Raw genomic sequence first — 24,928 nt, 5'->3', positions numbered from 1 at the left:
TTCTAAAGGGGGTGGAGGAGCAGAGGGACCTGGGGGTAAACAAATACATGAATGAGATGGGAATAGAGGGATATGGTCCCCGGAAGGGTAGGGAGTTTTAGTTCAGTCGGGCAGCATGGTCGGTGCAGACTTGGAGGGCCGAAGGGCCTGTTCCTGTGCTTTAATTTTCTTTGTTCTTAAATGTGCACAAATCATGAAGGTTGAGAGAAGGCCAAGAAAGCAGTTATAAAGTATGAGGGATGCTGGTCTTTATAAATAGCAGCATAGAGTCCAAAGCAAAAGGGTTATGATAAACCTGTCTAATAGACTGGGGCCCTGCCTTCAGTTGTCTAGGCCCTAGATTCTGGCATTCCCAACCTCGACATCTGGCTGTCCACTTCTTCTCCTCCTTTCAGATACTCCTTAAAATATGATATATTAAAATAAGGGGGAGTCAGTTTAGGACAGAGTTGAGGAGGAACCGCTTCTCTTTTTTTTTTTAATTCTCAGGTGTTGTCCTCTTTTTAGGTCAAACCAAACCAAGTAAACAAACAGATTAAATCAGGACAAAGTAAAAGGGGCAGCTCCCCAAAAAGGAGGGGGAACAGCCCGAACAGAAATCAAAGTCAGAGGGTAGTGAATCTCTGGAATTCTCTGCCCATTGAAGCAGAGGAGGCTACCTCGTTAAATATGTTTAAGTCACAGGTAGATAGATTTCTGATCAATAAGGAAATTAAGGGTTATGGGGAGTGGGTGGGTAAGTGGAACTAAACCATTATCAGATCAACCATGATCTTATTGAATGGCGGGGCAGGCATGAGGGGCTAGATGGCCTACTCCTGCTCCTATTTCTTATGTTCTTATGTTCTTATGATATAATTTTGATGAGGAAATGATTTTATAAGGTGGACAGACAGAAGTGGTATTCTTTCTTATGCTTCTGGCTTCCTGGATGATGTTGCTTGGCTGGAGGACCCCAACACCATTTGCTGTTTCATGCTAGGTAGAAGACTACCTAAAACTTAAAAAAATAAAATTTATATCGAGGGGGCCAGTTAAAAATTTTTATTCTATTTGGCAACCTTTTATTTCACAAATCAAGAAATTAACAGTGCTCCAATCTGGTTAGAGGGTAGGTGTTTGGACTGTTCTATGGACAACTGGGTGGCATTTTGCTTAATATACATTGGTGCTTTCTTTATATTATATCACAAATAGAAAACCTTCCATTTTTTCAGTTCTCTCTTTGCATATTTGTATAGTCAAATTTGAGATGGCAGGGTCAGGGGTGGGAAGACGGTGAAGGGATGGCGAGAGGGCGGTGTTGAATAAAAAATAGGCGAAATGGAAAAAGTGATTTGTACTGTACTATCATGTAATTTTTTAAAAAATAAGTCATTAAGGCTAGATAGCTCCCTAATTTTATTCTACACAGCTTTTTTAGTGCCAAAATTAGTTGTATCATCACTGAATTTTGAGGCCTCTAGCGGATGTAAATAAATCAGGTAAAAGTAAAGTTTATTTATTAGTCACAAATAGGCTTACATTAACACTGCAATGAAGTTACTGTGAAAATCCCCTAGTCGCCACACTCCGGCACCTGTTCAGGTACACGGAGGGAAAATTTAGCATGGCCAATCCACCTAACTAGCACATTTTTCAGATTGAGGGGGGAAACCGGAGCTCCCGGAGGAAACCCACGCAGACATGGGGAGAACGTGGAGACTCCACACAGACAGTGACCCAAGCCGGGAATCGAACCCGGGTTCCTTGCGCTGTGAGGCAGCAGTGCTAATCACTGTACCACTGTGCAATAAAATACAAATAAAGCAAACCATGATGTCTCTGCTGTATGCTGCATCAGAATAGTAAATGTGTACCTGTTGAAATCTTTAATTATAAATACATGCATCTCTTAAAAAGCCCAAATTAACGATCATGTATAATTCAGTCTCATATTTTCAACCTTGGCTCGGTAAGCTTGTTTGTGCCACTCTAATCAGCAGAAAAATTAGTGTTGTAGTTAGAGATTTAGTCAAACTTAGAGATGTAACAAAGTACAGCTTGAATTTATGTTGCACCTTTAATATAGTAATGGCTTATGGGATAGATGGGCCAGGTACAAAACTTGAGAAAGGGCAGAAAATCATGGTAGATGGTTGCTTCTTGGGCTGGAGGGTGGTATACAGTAGCTTTCCCCGAGGGTTGGTATTAGGACCACTGCTGTTTTAGCTACATATAAATGAATTGAATCTTGAAATATAGAGTAACATTTTAAAATTTACCAATGATACCAAACTTATAGGAGTGGCAAACAGTGAAGATGATACAAGTTGTCTGCAACAGGACATAGGCTAGCAGAATGTGCAGGCAAGTGACAGATGGAATTTAATACACAGAAGTGTGAGGTAATTCATTTTTGTAGAAGAAATGTGGAAAGGCAATATAAATTTAATAGAACAATTTTAAAGCGGGTACAGGAACAGGGAGACCAGGGCGAGGGGAGGTGATGGGGGTTTGAGTTCAAAAGCAGGGAAGTTATGCTGAACTTGTATAAAGCTCTGTTAGACCCTAACTACAGTATTGCGCCCTGTTCTGGTCACCAGTTTAGTAAATATATGAAGGCCCTCAAAAGGATGCAGAGAATCATAGAATCCCTACAATACAGGAGGAGGCCATTCGACCCATTGAATATGCACCGATTCACTGACAGGGCTAATTACCCTTATACCCGTAACCCTATGCATTTGCCATGGCTAACCCACCTAACCGACATATCTTTGGACACTGAGGGGTAATTTAGCATGGCCAATCCACCTAATCTGCACATCTTTGGACTGTGGGAGGAAATCAGAGCACCCGGAGGAAACTCACACAGACATGGGGGGAGCATGCAAACTCCACAGTCACCTAAGGCCGGAATCAAACCTGGTGCTGTGAGACAGCAGTGCTAATCACTGTGCCACCATGTTGTCTTAAATTTACTGGAGCTTAGGAGAATGAGAGGAGATCTCATAAAAACTTATAAAATTCTAATGGGACTAGACAGGGTAGAAGGATGTTCCTGATGGCAGGGGAATCCAAAACCAGGGGTCACAGTTTAAGGACATGGGGTAAACTGTGTAGGAAGGAGATGAGGAGAAATTTCTTCACCCAGAGAGTGGTGAGCCAGTGGAATTCATTACCACAGAAAGCAGTTGAGGCCAAAATATTGTAGGTTTTCAAGAAGGACTTAGATATAGCTCTTGGGTTAAAGTGATCCAAGGACATGGGGGGGGGGGGGAGAGGAACAGGTAAGTGAGTTGGATGAGGGGGGGGGGGGGGGGGGGGAGTGGGAACAGGTAAGTGAGTTGGATGATCGTCAATGTTCATAATGAATGACGAAGCAGGTTTGGAGGGCCAAAGGGCTGAGTCCTGCTCCTATTGTCTGTGTTTCTATGAAGACGGGAATGTTGATGGAGCCGTTTTGGGGTACACAGAAGAGAGATCGAGTTGGGTAGGATTATATTCGCTGGAGTTTGAGTCTCTCTTGTTGAAGATGGTCATTATCTGACACTTGCCTGGTTCAAATGATATTCACTACTTATCAGCCCAAGCTCGAAGGCAGTCCAGGTACTTCTGCATACTATACACTGTGCAAACATCAACAAACATCTCCACTTCTTACTTTATGGTGGAGGGAGGGTCATTGATGAAGCAGGTCGGCTTAGTACTCCGCCCAGAGGAACTCCTGCAGTTATATCTTGTGACGAAGATGATTGATCTCCATCTTCCTTTATTCTAAATATGATCCCAACCAATGGAGAATTTTCCCCCGATTCTTAATGTCAGATGTACATTTGGAGAGTTGTACTAGCTTGAGTTTTGATGGATGAGTAGTTGCTGATTTTTGTCAATACTTATATGATTGGTGAGTCCATGCTTTCAGGTTTGGAAGAACAACAAATTTTGGAAGACCCAAGAATGCCCAAAGCACTTTACAGCCAATTAAGTATTTTAGACACATGCTCACTGTTGTAATGTAGGAAACATGGCAGCTAATTTGCACACAGCATGGTCCCATGAATAGCAATTAGGCAATAATGAAATACTTTGAGTAATTTTGATTGAGGCCAAAACACTGGAAGACATTTGCTTCTCTTTGATATAACACTTTTTTTAATACCACCAGATGGAGCCTAGACATTATGTCTCATGTGAGGGATGACAACTCTAACTGCACAGAACGCCCTCATTTTGGTTGAAGTGTCAAACCTGGATTGTGTGCTCAAGTCCCTGGTGTGATGAAAGGTCAGCAGTCTGAAACGTTGATCTTTTTTTCTCTCTACATAGATGCTGCTGACCTAAGTATTTCCAGCATTTTCTGTTTTATTTTAAATGTTCAGCATATATTCCACTTTGCTTTTGGGCTATAAACAAGCTGTTCTTTTCCAGCAATCAGTGCTTGATTATATCAAAATGATCTAACTGCAAAATTAGGCCTTATGATCAAAACCAATTTGCAAATATAGCACTGAAATTATGTAAATAAAATAAGCACAGTTTAGAATCTGATAGATACTATCCATTCATAGCTCATTTTTAAGAAAATGTTAACATTACTGTTTAATTTTGTATCACTCTGACCTGTTTGTTTCCTCTTCATTATGTCCAGTTTCTTTTTCTGTTCTCTTAATAATGCCTCTTGTTGAATCTCCAGTGTATTACTATCATTTGGAGGGTCTGGGTACACTTGCCTTATTTCAGCACGCGTTGCTGAATCTGTTTATAATAGAAAAAGTGTTACAAAGAGAACATCCTGGTTACACATTCCAAAGTAAGCAGCAGATTAAAAATAATCATTCTCCATAAGGAAACAGGTCATTCTGACATTAAAAGCTCTGCTGTAGGTGTGGAAAGAGTCAATAAATTGTGATTTTGCTTTATACTATGTTAAACAGATCACAATCATATACCATTTCAACTCCCACATTAATATAAATCATTTAAACATACCAACAGTAAATCTGAAATAAAGCATTGAATGTTTTAAAAATAATTGGAAATATATTATTAATTCAGTAGATGGAACATACGAAGACAAATTAAAAATACACTCCTTTTGGGTGCGAAATTCATTCAGGTTATGCAGACCAATCTTAATTCCCTGGGGGCAGACAGTGTGCGGATCACTATCAGCCTGCTCTATACAGTGTTCTCCACTGAGCTGGATACATGTAGTTATGCTCACTGAGCAAAGAATTTGTACTATCCTGACTTGTACTATTTCCTTTTTTAAACAACGGCTAATGTTACGCCGCTGTTTAAAAAAGGAAATAGACAAAAGGCGGGTAACTACAGGCCAGTTAGCTTAACGTCTATAGTTGGGAAAATGCTGGAATCCATCATTAAAGAAGAAATAGCAGGCCATCTGGATAAGAATGGTTCGATTAAGCAGACGCAGCATGGATTCATGAGGGGAAAGTCGTGCTTGACGAACTTGTTGGATTTTTATGAAGATGTGACTAGTGCGGTTGACGGAGGGGAACCGGTGGATGCGGTGTTTTTGGATTTCCAAAAGGCGTTTGATAAGGTGCCTCACAAAAGGTTGCTGAAGAAGATTGGGTCACACGGAGTTGGGGGTAGGGTGTTAGCGTGGATTGGGGATTGGCTATCCGACAAGAAGCAGAGAGTCGGAATAAATGGGTGCTTTTCTGGTTGGCAGATGGTAACTAGTGGCGTGCCGCAGGGATCGGTACTGGGGCCTCAACTATTTACCATTTATATAGACAATCTGGAGGAGGGGACTGAGTGTAGGGTAACAAAGTTTGCAGACGACACAAAGATAAGTGGAAAAGTGAATCGTGTGGAGGGCATAGAAGGTCTGCAGAGAGATTTGGACAGGCTGAGCGAGTAGGATCTGGCAGATGGAGTATAACGTTAACAAATGCGAGGTCATTCACTTTGGAGGAAATAATAGCAAATTGGATTATTATCTAAATGGAAAAAAATTACAACATGCTACTGTGCAAAGGGACCTGGGGGTCCTTGTGCATGAGACGCAAAAACCCAGTCTGCAGGTGCAACAGGTGATCAAGGCGGCAAATGGGATGTTGGCCTATATCGCAAGGGGGATAGAATATAAAAGCAGAGATGTCTTGCTGCATCTGTACAGGGCATTGGTGAGGCCGCAGCTGGAATACTGTGTGCAGTATTGGTCTCTTTATTTGCGGAAGGATATATTGACCTTGGAGGGAGTGCAAAAAAAGTTCACCAGGTTGATACCAGAGATGAGGGGTGTTGATTATGAGGAGAGACCGAGCAGATTGGGTTTGTACTCGTTGGAATTTAGAAGGCTGAGGGAGGATCTTATAGAGACCTATAAGATAATGAAGGGGCTGGATAGGGTAGAGGTGGACAGATTCTTTCCACTTAGAAAGGAAGCTAGAACTAGAGGGCACAGCCTCAAAATAAAGGGGGGTCAGTTTAGGACAGAGTTGAGGAGGAACTTCTTCTCTCAGAGGGTGGTGAATCTCTGGAATTCTCTGCCCACTGAAGTGGTGGAGGCTACCTCGTTGAATATGTTTAAATCACGGATAGATGGATTCCTGATCGGTAAGGGAATTAGGGGTTATGGAGATCAGGCGGGTAAGTGGAACTGATCCACTTCAGATCACCCATGATCTTATTGAATGGCGGGGCAGGCTCGAGGGGCAGGCTCGAGGGGCTAGATGGCCTACTCCTACTTCTTATGTTCTTGTTCTAAATGTGGGCAATACAGGTGCTGGCAACACCTGCCTTGTCCACTCCTGAAAAAGAAGTATGAAGCAGCAAGAGGATCCTGCTACTTCAGAGACCCTGAAGTTAGTTAAATGCAGGGATATAAGATTATTGGTTAAAGAAACAATTATACCTGTGAGCTGGGGTGATACAATAGAAGGATCATCAAATGAGGTTGTTTGAGTTGAACCGCAGAGCAAAATGGGGCAATAATATACACTATAGATTATAAACAGCCAAAGGTAGATGGAAGACCAAATATGTATGCAAATCTCAGAAATGCGGAAACAACCAGGAAGTAATAATGGGGGATTACAACTACTCAAATATTAACTGGGACAGAATTAGTATGAAAAGTACAGGAGGAGCAGAATTCTTTAAATGCATCCAGGAGAACTTTTTTAATCTCTATATTGCAAACCCAACAAGACTAGGCACGTTTCTGGACTTATTTTAGAGGATGAACTGGGAAGGTTATTTATTTTCATTCATTCAAGGAATGTGTCGAGGCCATCAGTGGTTGTCCTCGAGAAGGTGGGGTGGTGAGCTCCCTTCTTGATCTGCTACAGTCCATATGGAAGGGGTATCAGTTTGTAATACTTTTGTGAAAGTGTTCATAAATTCATTCAATCTCTATGTCATCAAAAAATAATGGAAGGTATCATCAACAGTGCTAGCAAGTGGCACTTACTGATGCACTGTTGGGTTTTCAGTCCGGAAGTCCAGAAACGTGCCTTGTCTTGTTGGGTTTGCAATATAGAGCTTAAAAAAGTTCTCCTGGATGCATTTTAAGAATTTGCCAGGGACACTCAGCTCCTGGCATCATGGTCCTAATAATGACTAAAGTGTTGAACTCCAGAGGTGAGATGAAAGTGACTGACCATGACATCATGGCAGCATTTGACTGACTGTGGTTTCAAGGGGCACTAGCAAAACTAAAGTCAATGGGAATAAGGGGCGAAACTCTCCACTGGTTGGAGTCATACTTAATACAAAGGAAGACGGTTGCAGTTGTTTGAGGGCAATCATCTTAATCAAAGAAAGCAACTGCAGGAGTTCCTCTGGTTGGTGTTCTGGGCCCAATTATCTTACCTGCTTCACCAATGACCCTCCCTCTCATTGAAGCTGACTTTCCTCCACTTAATTTAGTTAATTTACTGACTCTAGGTTGTGCCCTGTCTTTTCCATTGCCAACATAAACTTTGGCCAAAATCTTCCGGTCAGCATCAGAGAGGGCCTGTCCGAAGTGGAATGCAATTTAATTTTTAATTGGCACTTCCTGATGGCGGCGCAAGCAGGGACGAGCAGAGTTTGCAGGCCAACTTGGAACATAATTCCAGTGCAACCATGCCCCTTTTCTCATCATGAACTGAAGACCCCTAAGTTTGCCTTCAGTTTATTGATTTTAAGTGGAGCTGTCAACTCTAATACTGCACAATCTCCCCTCACTGACAGAGCTAACCCTCTCATGCACCCAAATGTGATTGGTGAACATTGCGCAGGTGGCATTGTGTTTTGACACTCCAACTAATTTACTTAGAGTTACGCTAATTTTATACCTGCTATGAAAAGGTCCAAGCAAATCAGTGTAAAAAAAATCAGTGTAAGCATAGTGCAAACAGCTGAAGTTTCCATAGTTCTGGCCATCTGATCCCACTATCATTGGAATAACAGAGAAGTCTGAGCAGGATAAAACTTCCTATGCAAGTACCATGGATATGGGCAAGTCGGGACTTCCTCAGGGTCCCAACATAAGTTGAGTCAGAGGCCTCTCTCTATATTGGAAAATTTGGATCTTTAAGATACAATGATCAGTGTCCGCTAAACGTTTCCCTGCTGATCCACTCAGCCAAACCTATTCTGAGAAGCAGGTCCTACAATAGCTCCTTTCTCATTGGACTGGAAACATACTTACGTGGAAAATTCTCCTGAACACACCCTTGCCCCCTTACATTACAAGTCAACTCCTGTTGTTCGCAACCCCACGATTACGAATTTGTTTATCCACACGACTGTTGTAGACATAATCGCAGTTCGCAACCCCAAAACTTTATTCATCTGCGACTTAGATGCAATTAGGGCACTTGACACACTATATTCCCCAGCAGTTGCAAAGTTTTAAATGTTATATTCAACAGATTGTTTTCTGTTCCAGAAGAGTAAGTCATATTTTATGTTGCTACTCCATAGTCATGAATTTCCTATTATAATCCAAATATGTAGAAAACATACAACACAAGTGCCAATTCTGCGCATGGGCAAATTCAACATTTGTGATTTCAGTTTGTGAGAACAAAGAACAAAGAACAGTACAGCACAGGAAACAGGCCCTTCGGCCCTCCAAGCCTGTGCCGCTCCTTGGTCCAACTAGGCCAATCGTTTGTATCCCTCCATTCCCAGGCTGCTCATGTGACTATCCAGGTAAGTCTTAAACGATGTCAGCGTGCCTGCCTCCACCACCCTACTTGGCAGCGCATTCCAGGCCCCCACCACCCTCTGTGTAAAACACATCCCTCTAATATCTGAGTTATACTTCGCCCCTCTCACCTTGAGCCCATGACCCCTCGTGAACGTCACTTCTGATCTGGGAAAAAGCTTCCCACCGTTCACCCTATGTATCCCCTTCATGATCTTGTACACCTCTATTAGTTCTCCCCTTATTCTCCGTCTTTCCAGGGAGAACAACCCCAGTTTACCCAATCTCTCCTCATAGCTAAGACCCTCCATACCAGGCAACATCCTGGTAAACCTTTTCTGCACACTCTCTAATGCCTCCACATCCTTCTGGTAGTGCGGCGACCAGAACTGGACGCAATACTCCAAATGTGGCCTAACCAGCGTTCTATACAGCTGCATCATCAGACTCCAGCTTTCATACTCTGTACCCCGTCCTATAAAGGCAAGCATACCATATGCCTTCTTCACCACCTTCTCCACCTGTGTTGCCAGCTTCAAGGATTTGTGGACTTGCACACCTAGGTCCCTCTGTGTTTCTATACTCCTGATGACTCTGCCATTTATTGTATAACTCCTCCCTACATTATTTCTTCCAAAATGCATCACTTCGCATTTATCCGGATTAAACTCCATCTGCCACCTCTCCGCCCAATTTTCCAGCCTATCTATATCCTGCTGTATTGCCCGACAATGCTCTTCGCTATCCGCAATTCCAGCCATCTTCGTGTCATCCGCAAACTTGCTGATTACACCAGTTACACCTTCTTCCAAATCATTTATATATATCACAAATAGCAGAGGTCCCAGTACAGAGCCCTGCGGAACACCACTGGTCACAGACCTCCAGCCAGAAAAAGACCCTTCGACCACTACCCTCTGTCTCCTATGGCCAAGCCAGTTCTCCACCCATCTAGCCACTTCTCCTTGTATCCCATGAGCCTTAACCTTCTTAACCAACCTGCCATGTGGGACTTTGTCAAATGCCTTACTGAAATCCATATAGATGAGAATGCATGGTAATTGAACCCCCGTGACCGAGAGGAATTGACTATTATTTTTGCAGTGTATATTCAGATAATTAAAGTCCCCTACTACAACTACTCTATTGTTCTCGCACCTCTCTGAAATTTCCTTGCAAATTTGTCCCTCTCCATCCTTTCCAGCAACTGCTGGTCTATAGACTAAACTGAGCAATGTATTGGTACCTTTATTGTTCCTTAGCTCGAGCCAAATTGATTCTGCCCTTGACCCTTGCAAGGACATCTCTCTCTCTCCAGCACCGCATTATTCACCTTAATCACTAATGAATGGAAAGATCCCAGAATGGAATGCTGGCTCAAAAGACTGTAACATTTACTTTTTCAAGAAATATGGTTCAGTCACAGGATTGCCAATTAGCTATTAACAACAGAAAAAATGAAAGGTTTGACTATAATACAATATTCCTTAACTCCCACTTTTCTTTACGAATGTACACAGGTTTTAAGGATAACAGAGGTTACAAAACACATCTTATGCTATAATGTTCTCAGTAAATACACAGTCCCTGCAAACCAACAGGCTAACTGTGGTCAAAAACACCCCACTCTCAAACCAGCTATTCCTCAGCTATTTTCAGCGAGGGTCCATTTCTAGGATTTGCACCTCTCCTGTCATTATTCCTCTGCCTTCAATTGCCATGTGCAGTCACACTTGCACACAATCTCTCAGGTACTCAGCCATGCCAAAAGAAAACTACTGCTTCACAGGCTGTATTAAGATGTCACCAAACTTTTGATTTAACTCAGATGTCACTGTAAATCTGGATCTTGCAGCTGTTTCTTTAACTCAAGAGCATTTTCTCAGCTTTTTACAGCAATTTCAATGAACAGTACCTTATTTCAAATATCCAACAATACAAACTGATTGATGTGGACCCTTGCTGACCCAGACAGGGGTCAGAATAGTGCATGGTGCAAGGTCAGGTCTCAGACAGCAACTTAAATAATGGTGTCCTAACATGGAAAGGCTGCTGTACAGTTCCCTGAAGTATTTCTAGAGATTATAATGCAGGCTATAGCGATCTGTATAGAAATACTTTTTCCAATTAACATAGAGGGATCTGGGCGTGCAGGTCCACAGTTCCCTAAAAGTGGCAACACAGGTGGCCAAGGTGATTAAGAAGGCATATGGCTTGCTTGTCTTCATCAGTCAGGGCATTGAGTACAAGAGTTGGGAAATCATGTTGCAGCTATATAAAACCTTGGCTAGGCCACATTTGGAGTATTGCAGGCAGTTCTGATCACCACACTACCAGAAGGACATGGAGGCTTTGGAGAGGGAGTGCAAAGAAGGTTCACCAGGATGTTGCCTGGTCTCAAGGATGTTGGCTATGAGAGGTTGAATAAACTAGGATTGTCTTCACTAGAAAGACAGAGACTAAGGGGAAACCTGATAGAGATCTACAAAATTATGAGAGGCATAGGCAGAGTTTTTCGAAGGGTGGAAGTGTCAACTACAAGGGGGCACAGGTTCAAAGTGAGAGGGGGAAAGTTCAAGGGAGATGTGCAGGGGAAGTTTTTCACTCAGACAGTGGTGGGTGCCTGGAGCGCACCGCCAGATGAGGTGGTGGAAGCAGGCACATTAGCAACATTTAAGAGGCATCTGGATGGGTACATGAATAGAGGGGGAGTAGAGGAATACAGACCGAGTAAGGGCAGAATGGTTTTTTAAGTTTAGTTAGGGCATCATGATCGGCACAAGCTGGAGGGCTTGTTTGTTCCTGTGCTGTACTTTTATTTGTTCTTTGTTCAATAGATGGACTGAATGGGGTGGGGGGCAGGAAGGGTGGGGAAAGAATCCAGGTTCTGAAACTAAATAGAAGTGTGAGATGAGTCACAGCATTGTGGTTCCTCACTCATGGTTACTGTGTGATAAGAGGCTTAGTTACATAACCAGAGCAGGAAAGACAGGTGACATGCCATATTTAAGAGGCAACCCCTCACTCTGATCTCACTGACGCTCTCCTGCATAGAACTCCTCAGACCAGCACAACTTGTTGCACCACCCATTCCTCTCTCTCTCTCGAGGCACTTTCTCATGTTTCCAACTGAACAGCCACCACTCAACCCTCATCTTATTGGTATTTCACAGCCAACTCTCACAATCGCCCACCTAAATGTTGCCCCTCCGTTTCCTTATCATAATCCATTTCTCATAATAATAACTCTCTGCTTTTATCTTTGTGGAACAAAGCATAAAATTCAAGGGAAAGGCAGAGAACAGGAGAAGGCCTTCTAGTAATCACCACCATAACCTTTGTGGAAGATAGGTATTTAAAATAAGCAGGTCATCACAGTGCATGGCCAGTAGTGTTGGAAGTAGAGGTCTCCCAGATACCTGGTGACAGATGTACCGTTAGTGTACCTTTAAGAGATTTTTTTTTTAAAATCATGTTCTCTGCAGCTCTCTCAGCCTCAACCTACGTCATTGTTGCCAAGTTGGCTGGTGAAGTCCTTTTATTGCTTCTTAAGTGGCTTAAATGAGGTTTGTTTATTTTTACTTTGGGATGCTTTATGACCCTGCATTGTTAGGAGGAGGGCTGGTTGGCAGGTCATGGGTACTGGACAGTTTTTTCCTTCCGAGTGAATTTAAGCTTTCATTTTCTGTTTTGGTTGGCTGCAATTTTTAGTTTTAGAAGAGACATCAAGCTGGAAAAAAATGTTTCTTGCTCTCTCTGGTTTTGAAAATTCTGCTGGTTCACTGAAAGCAAGGCTCTTGCCTTCCTAGACTGGAACATCTGCTGTTGGTGGCTTGACCAGACTCTGCCCCTGGTGTTCTGGGAATTTGTTCTGAGTGTGTCCAGAAGACTGCTATAAGTTACAAGACTGAGAAGTCAGCATTTTCAATTCTCCAACCAAGGGCTCAGTTCCAGTGTCACATGAGCATTAGTCTTTGCTGTGTTAAACCTGTGGGAAGGGATTTTTTGTCTATGGGAAGTTTTTGTTTGGAACATCTTAGATATATCTGTTAAGAGTTATACATTATCATGGTTGTTTTGGTTTTGTTTGTAATTGATTAAAGTTATTGCTAAATTTCTTACAATACATGTTAATTATATTCTTAAATAAGCTTAAATTCTTAAATTGATAAAAGCTTCATAGTGCTCATTTGAATCATACCTGAAGTGAAACATATCATGCTTATCCTAGTCAAATTCAACATGTAAAACTTATGATCCAGGCGGGCTTCATAAAACATTTTGGAATTTCTGACCAGAATTATAACACAGAATTGGATAACGCACAGTCAAATGACTCATGATATGGTTGTCACCCTTGTCAGTTTTAATTCATGTCTTTAATCTTCCTCAGGTCCTTCAAACATGACATTGGATTTATCGCTGGAGGCATGGATCAGGAATCTTAGGGGTAGTGGGGGGGGTGGGGAGTTGCGCACACCGAGGAAGCACTGTCATATGACACACACACCCTGCTTTGATTATATGAAGGAGGTGGTATCCAAGACAGGAACAGCAATGGAGAGTCCCGAGTAGATGCAAAGCTTTGGGGATCATCAATGAGTAGGACTATTTGGAGCAATAGCAGAAAATGTAAGGTTCTGTCAGCACATTCACAGGCACTGTGTACTACTGAAAAGAAATTGGAGGAATCAATTTCAACCATGAATACCATGATGCATCAGGCCTTTGTGGTAACAGTCACCTCTATGGAAAATGTGGTTACCTGCATGGAGGCATAAGTTGCAGCAAGCAACTGAATACATGCTGAATGCATCATCAACAGACTGCACATTCAATCTGCCAATTTAAAAAGGATGAAGGACAGTCTTGATCAGATCATTCAACACCTCACTGAAGTGCAGCAAACTGCTCTCTAACACTTGGCTAGCAGGGAATGGCAGATAGCTCATTAAAGGGAAGATGGAGAAAGGGTACATGGAATGGGAACTCTGTTGTAGTTGTTTCAATTTTTCCTCTTGTTCCTCCTCAGTAAGAGCACCACATGTATAGTAATTTCCCAATGGTTGAGTGTGCCACTTCACAGATGCAGGAGGAGCAATCTTTGGCAAGGCTCTCATTGGCTCCAAAACCCAGCAGATGTCAGCCATGAGCATCTCAGCACTCAGAGCAAGAGAATGTGCAGCCCACTTCTAGCTGTGCTAGGTCCACAGATAACAGTGAAGTGGAACCTCACAGAAGTAATAATAAAAGGAAAATAAATAATTTATACATTCACAAGAGAAATCACTTGGGTGTCAATGCATCAATTCATTGTAAATATTTATGCACCATAAACTTCATTTCAAGTCTCCATGACCCACTTATATCCATTATTTGCTCCTGCCTGTAAACTGGATATCAGCCTCGAGGTCAATGGTATGCCAGCAGTAGAATCTTTCTGGTTGTGTCGCAGCTTGGTTTGGCTCCTGCTCTGCCCAAGACCGCAAGGAATTACAAAAGGTCGTGAATGTAGCCCAATCCATCACGCAAACCAGCCACCCATCCATTGACTCTGTCTACACTTCCCACTGCCTCGGCAAAGCAGCCAGCATAACTAAGGACCCCACGCACCCCGGACATTCTCTCTTTCACCTTCTTCCTTTGGGAAAAAGATACAAAAGTCTGAGGTCACGTAACAACCGACTCAATAACAGCTTCTTCTCTGCTGCTGTCAGACTTTTGAATGGACTTACCTTATCTTAAGTTGATTTTTCTCTACACCCTACCTATGACTGGAACACTACATTCTGCACTCTCTCCTTTCCTTCTCTATGAACGATATGTTTTGTCTGTATAGCACGCAAGAAACAGTACTTTTCACTTATGTTAATACATGTGACAATAATAAATCAAATCAAATCAAATCAAAAAGACAAGCAATGGTCAGCAGATCCTGTCCTTGGCACCTGTGGTAATGGAATGCAATTGCAGAGTCAGATCAGAATCCCTCCTCTGTCCAGGTATCTGAGCTGCATTTTTAAAAACCAATGGATTGTTTGATGATCACTCTAAAGCTCATGTGGCTTCTACTGTATCTTTCCTCTGCATCCGGGTAGAGTTCCGCACATGTGTCATCAGTCATGTCCATAGAGGATATCCCTCGTTTCCAAGGAGCCATCTGTAGAGTCTGCATGGACCCTTGACTGGAACAGAATTAATACATCATAGCAGATTTCTGGATACCTTGCACAGAAATACATGATAATCTTTTGGTGGTAACATACCAGCTGTTAAGTTGGAGGTCTTGTTGTTGGAGGCTTTGGATTCCAGCAACTATCTGATGGGAAACTCTGACCTTCATTTGAAAATGTGGGGTCAGTCATATCCAGAAAGTTGATCCTGTCGTTATACCCTCCATTGGCAGGTATTATCTCCTGCAATTCTACATTCCTACCCTTTGCCCTGGGAGTGGCAGGTAGTTGAAGGGAAGACAGCTGCTGTTTTTTTTCCTTTGCTGTTAGTTGTGTTGCGGAGGCTGCACCTCCTAATTCTCATCAGAGCTAAAGCAGTTTTGCATAAATGGTTTCAATAATGTTTTGAAGGCACACAGCTAGGAAGCAGAGATCAAAGGCAAAAAGGTAGCAGAAATGACCTCCAAAGTCTTGGAAATTATCTTCAATCTATTGAAGCACTCATTCAGAACAAATCCTGTGATGAACAGTCTTTCACATAGGCAAGGAACAGATTTGTGGATTTAAAGCTTTCCAGCCTGTTAGCTTCACAGTTCTGTCAATCTCCGATGACTCTCACCTTGTTGGCCCTACTGACTTTCAGGAAACCAATGGAACCCATACATTGGCAGTTCAAGCCAAAATGCAAAGTCAAATCCTTATTCAAATGTCATTTTACATATTTACACACCCATGGGAGTGTCCCATGCCATTCGTAAAGTGAACCATTTAAAAGTCGAAGTCAGCAGGTTCCTGCCAAATTCTGGACATAGGCCTACATTAGTCTCACCATTACAAGTTAAATCTCCTGTTTTCATTGATATATTGTTACATATGTTAATGTCCTCAACATCAGTAAATTTGAATGAATATTGGACCACAACACTGAAATTAAGATATTCAGCACCAGTACTGAAAGTGTTAGATGTTGCGAGCAAAATATTCAGTTTTCCAACAAAATTACAATTAAAAATTAAAGAAATAAACAACTTGCTTATTAAGGTATTCAGTTTCTATACCTAGAAAATTTAGGGCCATTACATCTGGGCCTACCTCTGTATTTCAGTTCATTGAAGTCTCTAATATTTCTTAAATTAACAGAATCTTTCTCTTTCGATGAAGGTCGGTGTACCAGGGCCTGTATACGTTGTCTGGCCAAATCAAAGACATCAACATGATTTTTCTCTCTCTTCCTTTTGAGAAATATTCAAAAATAAAGTATATTAGCTAAAAGGAGATATAGGATTGACTGCACATTTCACCTCAATTAAGTTTACAGATTCAGTTACTGCTGTTATCAAAGGCAAAATAATCTTTACAATAGCATATTTGTTCTCAGGTTTGTACCATTCAATTAATACAATAAATGGCAATTACATGCAAAAACCTAAACAATTCCAAACTAATTGTTCACCTAATTGTACAGAAAACTACTGGAGTACAGTACTAATTGAACATTCATAAAAAATAAATTATGTAACGCGCACATTATATTTGCAGCTCCATTTCTATTGACACCCAAGCTAAGTACACAGCTGTGCCCATCCATTGGAGTTTTTGAGTGTTCCTCCTCCTAAACTATTGTTCCTTTTAACCATAATTGGCTTTGCGGTGTCTTTAAGAGGTCGACAGGCATTCTTTAATTGGTCTTTGAAAGATATTTTGTCAGTGTCTGTCACAACTAGGTGGAGGAATGCTTTTGGCTAGAAGTATTTACAGTGCTCTGACAAAAGGATAATATTTATTTTTATTTTGAATGATCATGAATGTTCTGTCTTCATAAAGATCACCTATTTTTGGCTGTTCTTTCTTCACAAATCACTGGCTCTAGAAATTTAATCTGGCTTGGACTCCTGAACCATCCAATCTCAAAAACTCTCCTGGTTGAGCACATTTGGTACTTTGTATCAGTATTAATAGAAAATGGAGTGGATGTGGGTGCAAGTACAGTGTATATATTTATAGTGCAGAAGCACACCACTTGGCCTATTGTGTAAAGATAGAATTAGGAAAAATGGAGAGGGCCCATCTTCTGAATAATATCTACCCGAGGATTGTCAAAGACATGGAACACATGATGACAAAGGTGGTAATATAGTTCTCTTCTTTAAAAACAGAGATGAGATAGACCAGGGTAACTACTGACCAATTAGTTTCCCAGCAGGAATAGGGGAAACACTTGAAAGAATCATTAAGGATGTAACATATGACTACTTAAGCCCGGGAGGGATGATCAACATGGCTTCAAAAATGTCATGTCTAACAAATGTGATTTTATTTTTAAAGAAGTCACCATGGTGGTGGATGTGGGGAACAACAACTTGCATTCATATAGCACCTTTAAGTAATAAAAGGTTTGAAGACACTTCACAGGAGTGTTATCAAGCAAAATTTGACACTGACCCAACATAAAGTGATATTGGGACAGAAGAAGAAGTTTGGTCAAAGAGGAAGGGGACATGAGACTTAGGGAAGCAAAGAGGTTTTGAGGGGGAATTCCAGAAGTATGAGCCTAGGCTGCTAATGCATGGCCACCAATGATGGAGTAATGAAAACCACGAAATGCTCAAAAGACCAGAATTGGAGGTGCACAGATATCTTGGAGGGTCGTGGTGCCAAAGGAGATTAGAGATAGGAACTGGTAAGGCAATGGAGACTTAAAAACAAGGAAGAAACCCCAGCAAACGTTGCCTACTAAAACCTCCAATAGGTTTTGGCAAAGTACCGCATAAGATGTTTCGCTACAAGGTCTGTTTTCAGAATGGAGATCAGTAACTAATAGTGTTCCATAGGGATCTATCTGGAGGAAAATGTAGGTGATCTGATTAGTAAGTTAGTGGATGACACAAAAATAGGTGGAGTTGCAGATAGTGACAAGGATTGTCAAAGGATACAGCAGGATGTAGATAGATTGCAGAGTTGGGCAGAGGGACGGCAGATGGTGTTCAATCCAGACAAAAGCAAGGTGATGCATTTTGGAAGATCAAATTCAGATATGAATCATAGTAAACGGCAGAACCCTTAAGAGCATTAACATACAGAGGGATCTGGGCATACAGGTCCACAGAACCCTGAAAGTGGCAACACAGTTGAATAAGGTGGTCAAGGCGGCATACGGCATGCTTGCCTTCATCAGCTAGGACACCGAGTATAAAAGTTGGCAAGTTATGTTACAGCTGTATAAAACTTTAGTTAGGCCGCATTTGGAATATTGCATGCAGTTCTGGTTGCCAGACTATCAGAATGACATGAATGCTTTGGAGAGGGCGCAAAGGAGGTTTACCAGGATGTTGCCTGCTTTGGAGGGTTTTAGGTATGAGGAGAGGTTGGATAAACTCAGGATTGGTTTCACTAGAAAGACAGAAGCTGAGGGGCAACCTGATAAAAGTCATAGATAGAGTGGATAGTCAGAGACTTTTTCCCAGCAGTGCCACAGGTTTAAGGTGAAAGGTGGTAAGTTTAGGGGAGACGTGTGGGGAATGATTTTCACATAGAAGGCGGTGGGTGCCTGGAACGCACTGCCAGTGGAGCTGGTGGAAGCAGGCACGTTAGCAATGTTCGAAGTGTATCTTGATAGACACATGAACAGGAGGCAGAGGGATAGAAACCATGTATCGGCGCAGGCTTAGTGGGCCAAAGGGCCTGTTCTTTCTGTGCTGTATTGTTTTTTTGTATATCAGCAGCAATATATTTAGCTGGAACTGACTGGAAAACCATCAGCAGAAAGTTGTGGTTGATGGAATTGGGTCTGATCACTTGCCGTGCATGAATTGGTATTAGGATACTTTGCTCCACTATTTCAATTTAATATCCAAATGCAGGAGTTGGAAGCAGGATTTATGACTATCAGGATTGCTGACAATGTTCGACTGCTACAGGCGAATGTGGTTGCATAAGGGGATTAGGTTCGTGACTGCTTATTTAGAAAACTGCAGTGTTTGGCTTTGGGCAGATAGTTTTCCCATATTCTTTAAACATAATTTTCCATGTTAGCGTATACAGAGGTTGTTTCCCCTGCCTGGGGAATTTAGAATATGGGGGCAGTGTCTCTGGATAAAAGTTACTGAGGGTTTGATTAGAATTGAGATGAGAAATTCCTTCACTCAAAGCTGTGAATCTTTGGAGTTCCCTACCCCATAGTGCTGTGGATGTTCCATCATTGAATATATTCAAGTCTGAGATAGGTCTTTGGCCTCTCAGGGAATTAAGAAATATAGGTAGCGAAAAGAAAAGAAGAGTAGATCAGCCATGGTCATATTATATGGTACAGCAGGCTCAAGGAGCCATATGGTTTGCTCCTATTTCTTTTGTTACTAATCTAGTTAACTGAAATATGATTTTTTTTTGTACTTGGCCATATTAAATGTTGCATCATCTTCATTGTCAGCATTTTGAAAATGCCCCTCAAGGCGCCGTTCTTCACTTCGTAGCTGTTTCCTCAATGCCGACAGTTCATTAATTATATCTTTCTTTTCCTCTGTCAAAACACAGGTAGAAATAGTCCAAATTACAAATAAAAATGAAAGAAGTTGCATTTATACAGGCTGTTATCACAACCTCATTATATCCCTTCAAGTGTAATAATTTACGTAGGTAAATATGATATACAACATGAGCACTGGTAGATCCAACACACAGCAAATTAATTGAAACATTGTTTTTTGGAGGTATTGTCAGAGGATGTTATGGCATGACAGACGATAAGTGCCAGGCTACCCAAATCCCAAAGGGAATCTTGAATCAGCTGCCAGAATGACTTTGCATTTTGTGTATTATGAGGAGTTTTTTAAAATCATGATAAGTAACTCTCAGACTAATTGTGATGATTTTATATATTAAATTTGAACATTTATTAAAATAAAGAAAAAAGAAAATAACACTTAAAACACAAGAACACATTAACACAGTTAACAGTACTTTTCAAACATTTCCCAAAAGGTTTTGGTTTAAATTAACACAGACATAAAAACCCCTTTTGATGGCAACAATCCTTATTGGTTTTCTGATCTATAAAATTCTAGTAACATTACTGCACAATGCCCTATTTCTCTTGATATGCTCGGAGGGTGACAGAAAACTGGTGTTCACAGGTCTAGCTTCATCAGGCTGTCTTGTTCGAGATCGCACAGCTACAACCCAAGCAGAGTCCACGCTGTTTCCTTAAATCTGTTTTTCCCATTTGATCTTGTGCTCTTCTTTTCCATAATCCTTTAGAAGTTCCTTTTCTTAGAAATGATCAATCCCTTTTTAACTCTAAGACAGGATTAAGGAGAATCCTAAGGCATTTTATTCATATGTTAGGAACAAAAGAGTTGTCAGGGAAAAAGTCAGACCTCTCAGGGACAAAGGAGGAGAATTATGCTTAGAACCCAAGGGAATAGGGGAGATCCTAAATGAATACTTTGCATCGGTATTCACAAAGGAGAGGGACTTGTTGACTGGGAGTGTCTCAGAGGGAGGTGTTGACCCGTTAGAGAGAATCTCCATTACAAGGGAGGAAGTGTTAGGTTTTTTGGGTAACATTAAAACTGACAAATCCCCAGGCCCTGATGGCATCTATCCTACACTGCTCAGGGAGACAAGAGATGTAATTGCTGGGCCTCTGACGGAAATCTTTGTCTCTTCATTGGACACAGGTGAGGTCCCTGAGGATTGGAGGATAGGGAATGTGGTACCGTTATTTAAGAAGGGTAGCAGGGATAACCCGGTTAATTATAGGCCAGTGAGCTTGACGTCCGTGGTAGGGAAGTTGTTGGAGAGGATTCTTAGAGACAGGATGTATGTGCATTTAGAACGGAACAATCTCATTAGTGACAGACAGCATGGTTTTGTAAGAGGGAGGTCGTGCCTTACAAATTTGGTGGAGTTTTTTAAGGAAGTGACAAAAAGGGTTGACGAAGGAAGGGCCGTGGATGTCATCTATATGGATTTCAGTAAGGCATTTGACAAAGTCCCTCATGGCAGGTTAGTTAAGAAGGTTAAGGGTCATGGGATACAAGGAGAGAACTAGATGGGTAGAGAACTGGCTTGGCCACAGGAGAGGGTAGCAGTTGAAGGGTCTTTTTCCGGCTGGAGGTCTGTGACCAGTGGTGTTCCGCAGGGCTCTGTACTGGGACCTCTGCTATTTGTGATATATATAAATGATTTGGAAGAAGGTGTAACTGGTGTTATCAGCAAGTTTGCGGATGGCACAAAAATGGCTGGACTTGCGGATAGCGATGAACATTGTCGGACAATACAACAGGATATAGATAGGCTGGAAAATTGGGCGGAGAAATGGCAGATGAAATTTAATCCAGATAAATGTGAAGTGATGCATTTTGGAAGAACTAATGTAGGGGGGAGTTATACAATAAATGGCAGAGCCATCAAGAGTACAGAAACACAGGGACCTAGGTGTGCAAGTCCACAAATCCTTGAAGGTGGCAACACAGGTGGAGGTGGTGGTGAAGAAGGCATATGGTATGCTTGCCTTTATAGGACGGGGTATAGAGTATAAAAGCTGGAGTCTGATGTTGCAGCTGTATAGAACGCTGGTTAGGCCACATTTGGAGTACTGCGTCCAGTTCTGGTCGCCGCACTACCAGAAGGACGTGGAGGCTTTAGAGAGAGTGCAGAGGTTTACCAGGATGTTGCCTGGAATGGAGGGTCTTAGCTATGAGGAGAGATTGGGTAAACTGGGGTTGTTCTCCCTGGAAAGACGGAGAATGAGGGGAGATCTAATAGAGGTGTACAAGATTATGAAGGGGATAGATACGGTGAACGGTGGGAAGCTTTTTCCCAGATCAGAAGTGACGATCACGAGGGGTCACGGCTCAAGGTGAGAGGGGCGAAGTATAACTCAGATATTAGAGGGATGTTTTTTTACACGGAGGGTGCTGGGGGCCTGGAATGCGCTGCCAAGTAGGGTGGTGGAGGCAGGCACGCTGACATCGTTCAAGACTTACCTGGATAGTCACATGAGCAGCCTGGGAATGGAGGGATACAAACGATTGGTCTAGTTGGACCAAGGAGCGACACAGGCTTGGAGGGCCGAAGGGCCTGTTTCCTGTGCTGTACTGTTCTTTGTTCCTGCCATTTTTACTCCCAATCAACCAAACCATTGATATAATTCTGGAGTCAATAGTTATCCTCTTCGCAATCAACTCCATGGCCAATTTTTGTGTCATCTGTAAATTCCCCAATCATGCCTCCCACATTTAAGTCCAAATAATTAATATATACCACAAACAGCAAGGGACCCAACATTGAACCTTCTGGGACACCACAGGAAACCACTTCTCATTCACAAACACTTCTTTCAACCAATACCCTTTGTTTCCTATCATTGAGCCAATTGTAGATCCAACTTATGACATACCCCTGTATCCAATAGGCCTTTACTTTAAGTCTGGGACCTTGTCAAACTAAAATTCATGTTGACAACATCCACTGCACTACCCTCATCAATCCTCTTTGTTACTTGCTCAAAAAATTTGATTTCATTAGTAAGACACAGCTTTCCCCTAATAAAAGCTTGCTGATTATCCCTGATCAATCCTCCTTTCTAAGTGACAGTTCATCCTGTCTCTCAGAATTGGTTCTAATAATCTGCCACTGTCACCTTCCTGGTGTTATAAACCTGTTGTAATGATAGTCCCAGCTATTACAGGCCAGTTTAACATTAATAGTGGGTAAGCATGGTGGCACAGTGCTTACCACTGTTGCCTCTCAGCTCCAGGGACCTGGGTTCAATCCCAGCCTTGGCTGACTGTGGAGTTTGCACATTCTCCTCATGTCTGTGTGGTTTCCTCCAGGTGCTCCAGTTTCCTCCCACAGTCCAAAGATGTTAGGTGGATCGGCCATTCTAAATTATCCCTTAGTGTCCCAAGATGTATAGGTGAGGGGAATTAGCAGGATAAATACATGGGGTTATGGGGATAGGACTTGGGCAAGATGCTCTGTTGCAGAGTCAATGCAGACTTGATGAGCTGAAAGGCCTCCTTCTGCACTGTAGGGATTCTATAAGCTTCTTTAAACAATTATTCAGAAAAGGCTTAATAGTCACAAGGAAAATGTGGGTTGCTCAGGAAGAGCCAGCATGGTTTTCTAAAGGGGAAATTGTTTTTAACTATTTTGCTGAGTTTTACTTGTAGAAGTAACAGAAAGGGTCAATGAGGGTAATGCTGTTGATGTGGTGTACATGGACTTTCAAAAAGCATTCAATGCAGTGCCACACAACAGACTTATGAGAAAAGCTATAGGCCTTGAAATAAAAGGGACAGTAGTTACATGGTGACAAAATTAGCTGAATGATAAAAAGCATGATTTAATGGTCAATGGACACTTTTCGGGCTGGAAGAAGGTTTGTAATGCTGTTCCCCAGGGGTCAGTAATAGGATCCTTAATTTTCTTGATATATGTTAATGATCTAGATCTTGGTGTGCAGAGGACAATTTCAAAGTTTGCAGATGACACAAAACTTTAAAGTATTATAAACTATGCGGTACACAGTGTAGAACTTTAGAAGGACACAGACAAGTTGGTGGAGTCGGCAGAGGGGTGGTAGATGAAGTTCAATGTAGAGAAGTGTGAAGTGATGCATTTTGGTAGGAAGAACATGGACAGAGAATACAAAATAAGGGCCAAAATTCTCAAATGGGGTGCAGGAGAAGAGGGACCTGGTTATATATGTGCATAGATCATTGAAGGTGGCAGGACAAGAGGAGAGAGCAGTTAATAAATCATATGGTATTCTGGGCTTTATTAATAGGGGCATAGAGTACAAGAGCAAGAAGATTATGTTGAACTTATGCAAGACACTGGTTAGATATCAGCTGGAATATTGTATTGGATGCCACACTATACACTGTTAATGGTCCCATTGTTCCACTTGCACTGTTAATGGCCCCGCTGCTCCCCTCTCGCTGTGAGTGGCCCTTTTTCATCCTCCCTTGCTGTGAATAGCCCTATTGTTCCTCTATCGCTGTGAATGGCCTCGCTATAACGGCTAGAGTGGCAATAGGGTTATTTTAAACATCAGGAGTGTGGATCTGTGATAATTATATGTGCAGCACTTGATGGTGGGATGACATTTGACCCAGAATAAGCACAGTAAGAAAAAATTGTGATTTATTTGAAATCTATAATTTCTTTTAAGAATATTTTGAATGTTTTAAGGGTTTGCATCAATTGTAAAGTGAACAAATATAATTTTCTTGAATATTGGGCAATGTGACTTGGCAAAACTTTACCTGGAAACAGTAGCAACAGAAAGGAATTAAACACATGAATGCCATGTAGCCAGACACAAACGAGAACTGCAGCAGATGGGAGAAGCATATTTATAATGAGCTATGTACGTGCTATAGGTAAACAGGAAAGAAAGTTGAAGACAACGTTAGAGCAGGGATTGTGAATTGAACAATTTTACTGATGCTGCTTCAGTTTTGCCAGACAGAGCACACCAGACCATTTAGTAGAGTTTATTAAAGGGATATGATAAGTAAGTCTCTTGGGAATCTGTGGCATCAAACTCAAGAACCTAGCTATAGAGATTCTGCAGGAGTGTGCCAAGCAGGTG

At 41.8% G+C, this 24,928-nt stretch overlaps 1 protein-coding gene across 3 annotated transcripts in view; it reads right to left on the bottom strand.

Annotated features, from left to right (window-relative positions):
• cspp1a (centrosome and spindle pole associated protein 1a) overlaps positions 1-24,928 on the bottom strand; it is a 204,266-nt gene that overhangs the window by 11,216 nt on the left and 168,122 nt on the right. For all 3 annotated transcript variants that reach the window (XM_078217092.1, XM_078217093.1, XM_078217094.1), the window contains 3 exons: positions 19,717-19,843; positions 16,420-16,559; positions 4,606-4,740 (listed from right to left, as the gene is read on the bottom strand). In XM_078217092.1, the coding sequence (XP_078073218.1) occupies positions 4,606-4,740; positions 16,420-16,559; positions 19,717-19,843 (402 nt within the window). The remainder of the gene's footprint in view (positions 1-4,605; positions 4,741-16,419; positions 16,560-19,716; positions 19,844-24,928) is intronic.

Source organism: Mustelus asterias, chromosome 7, assembly GCF_964213995.1.
Source record: "Mustelus asterias chromosome 7, sMusAst1.hap1.1, whole genome shotgun sequence".
NCBI classification, from domain to species: Eukaryota; Metazoa; Chordata; class Chondrichthyes; order Carcharhiniformes; family Triakidae; genus Mustelus; species Mustelus asterias.
The sequence above is the reverse complement of the archived record's forward strand: the minus strand, read 5'-3'. Positions and strand labels throughout refer to the sequence as shown.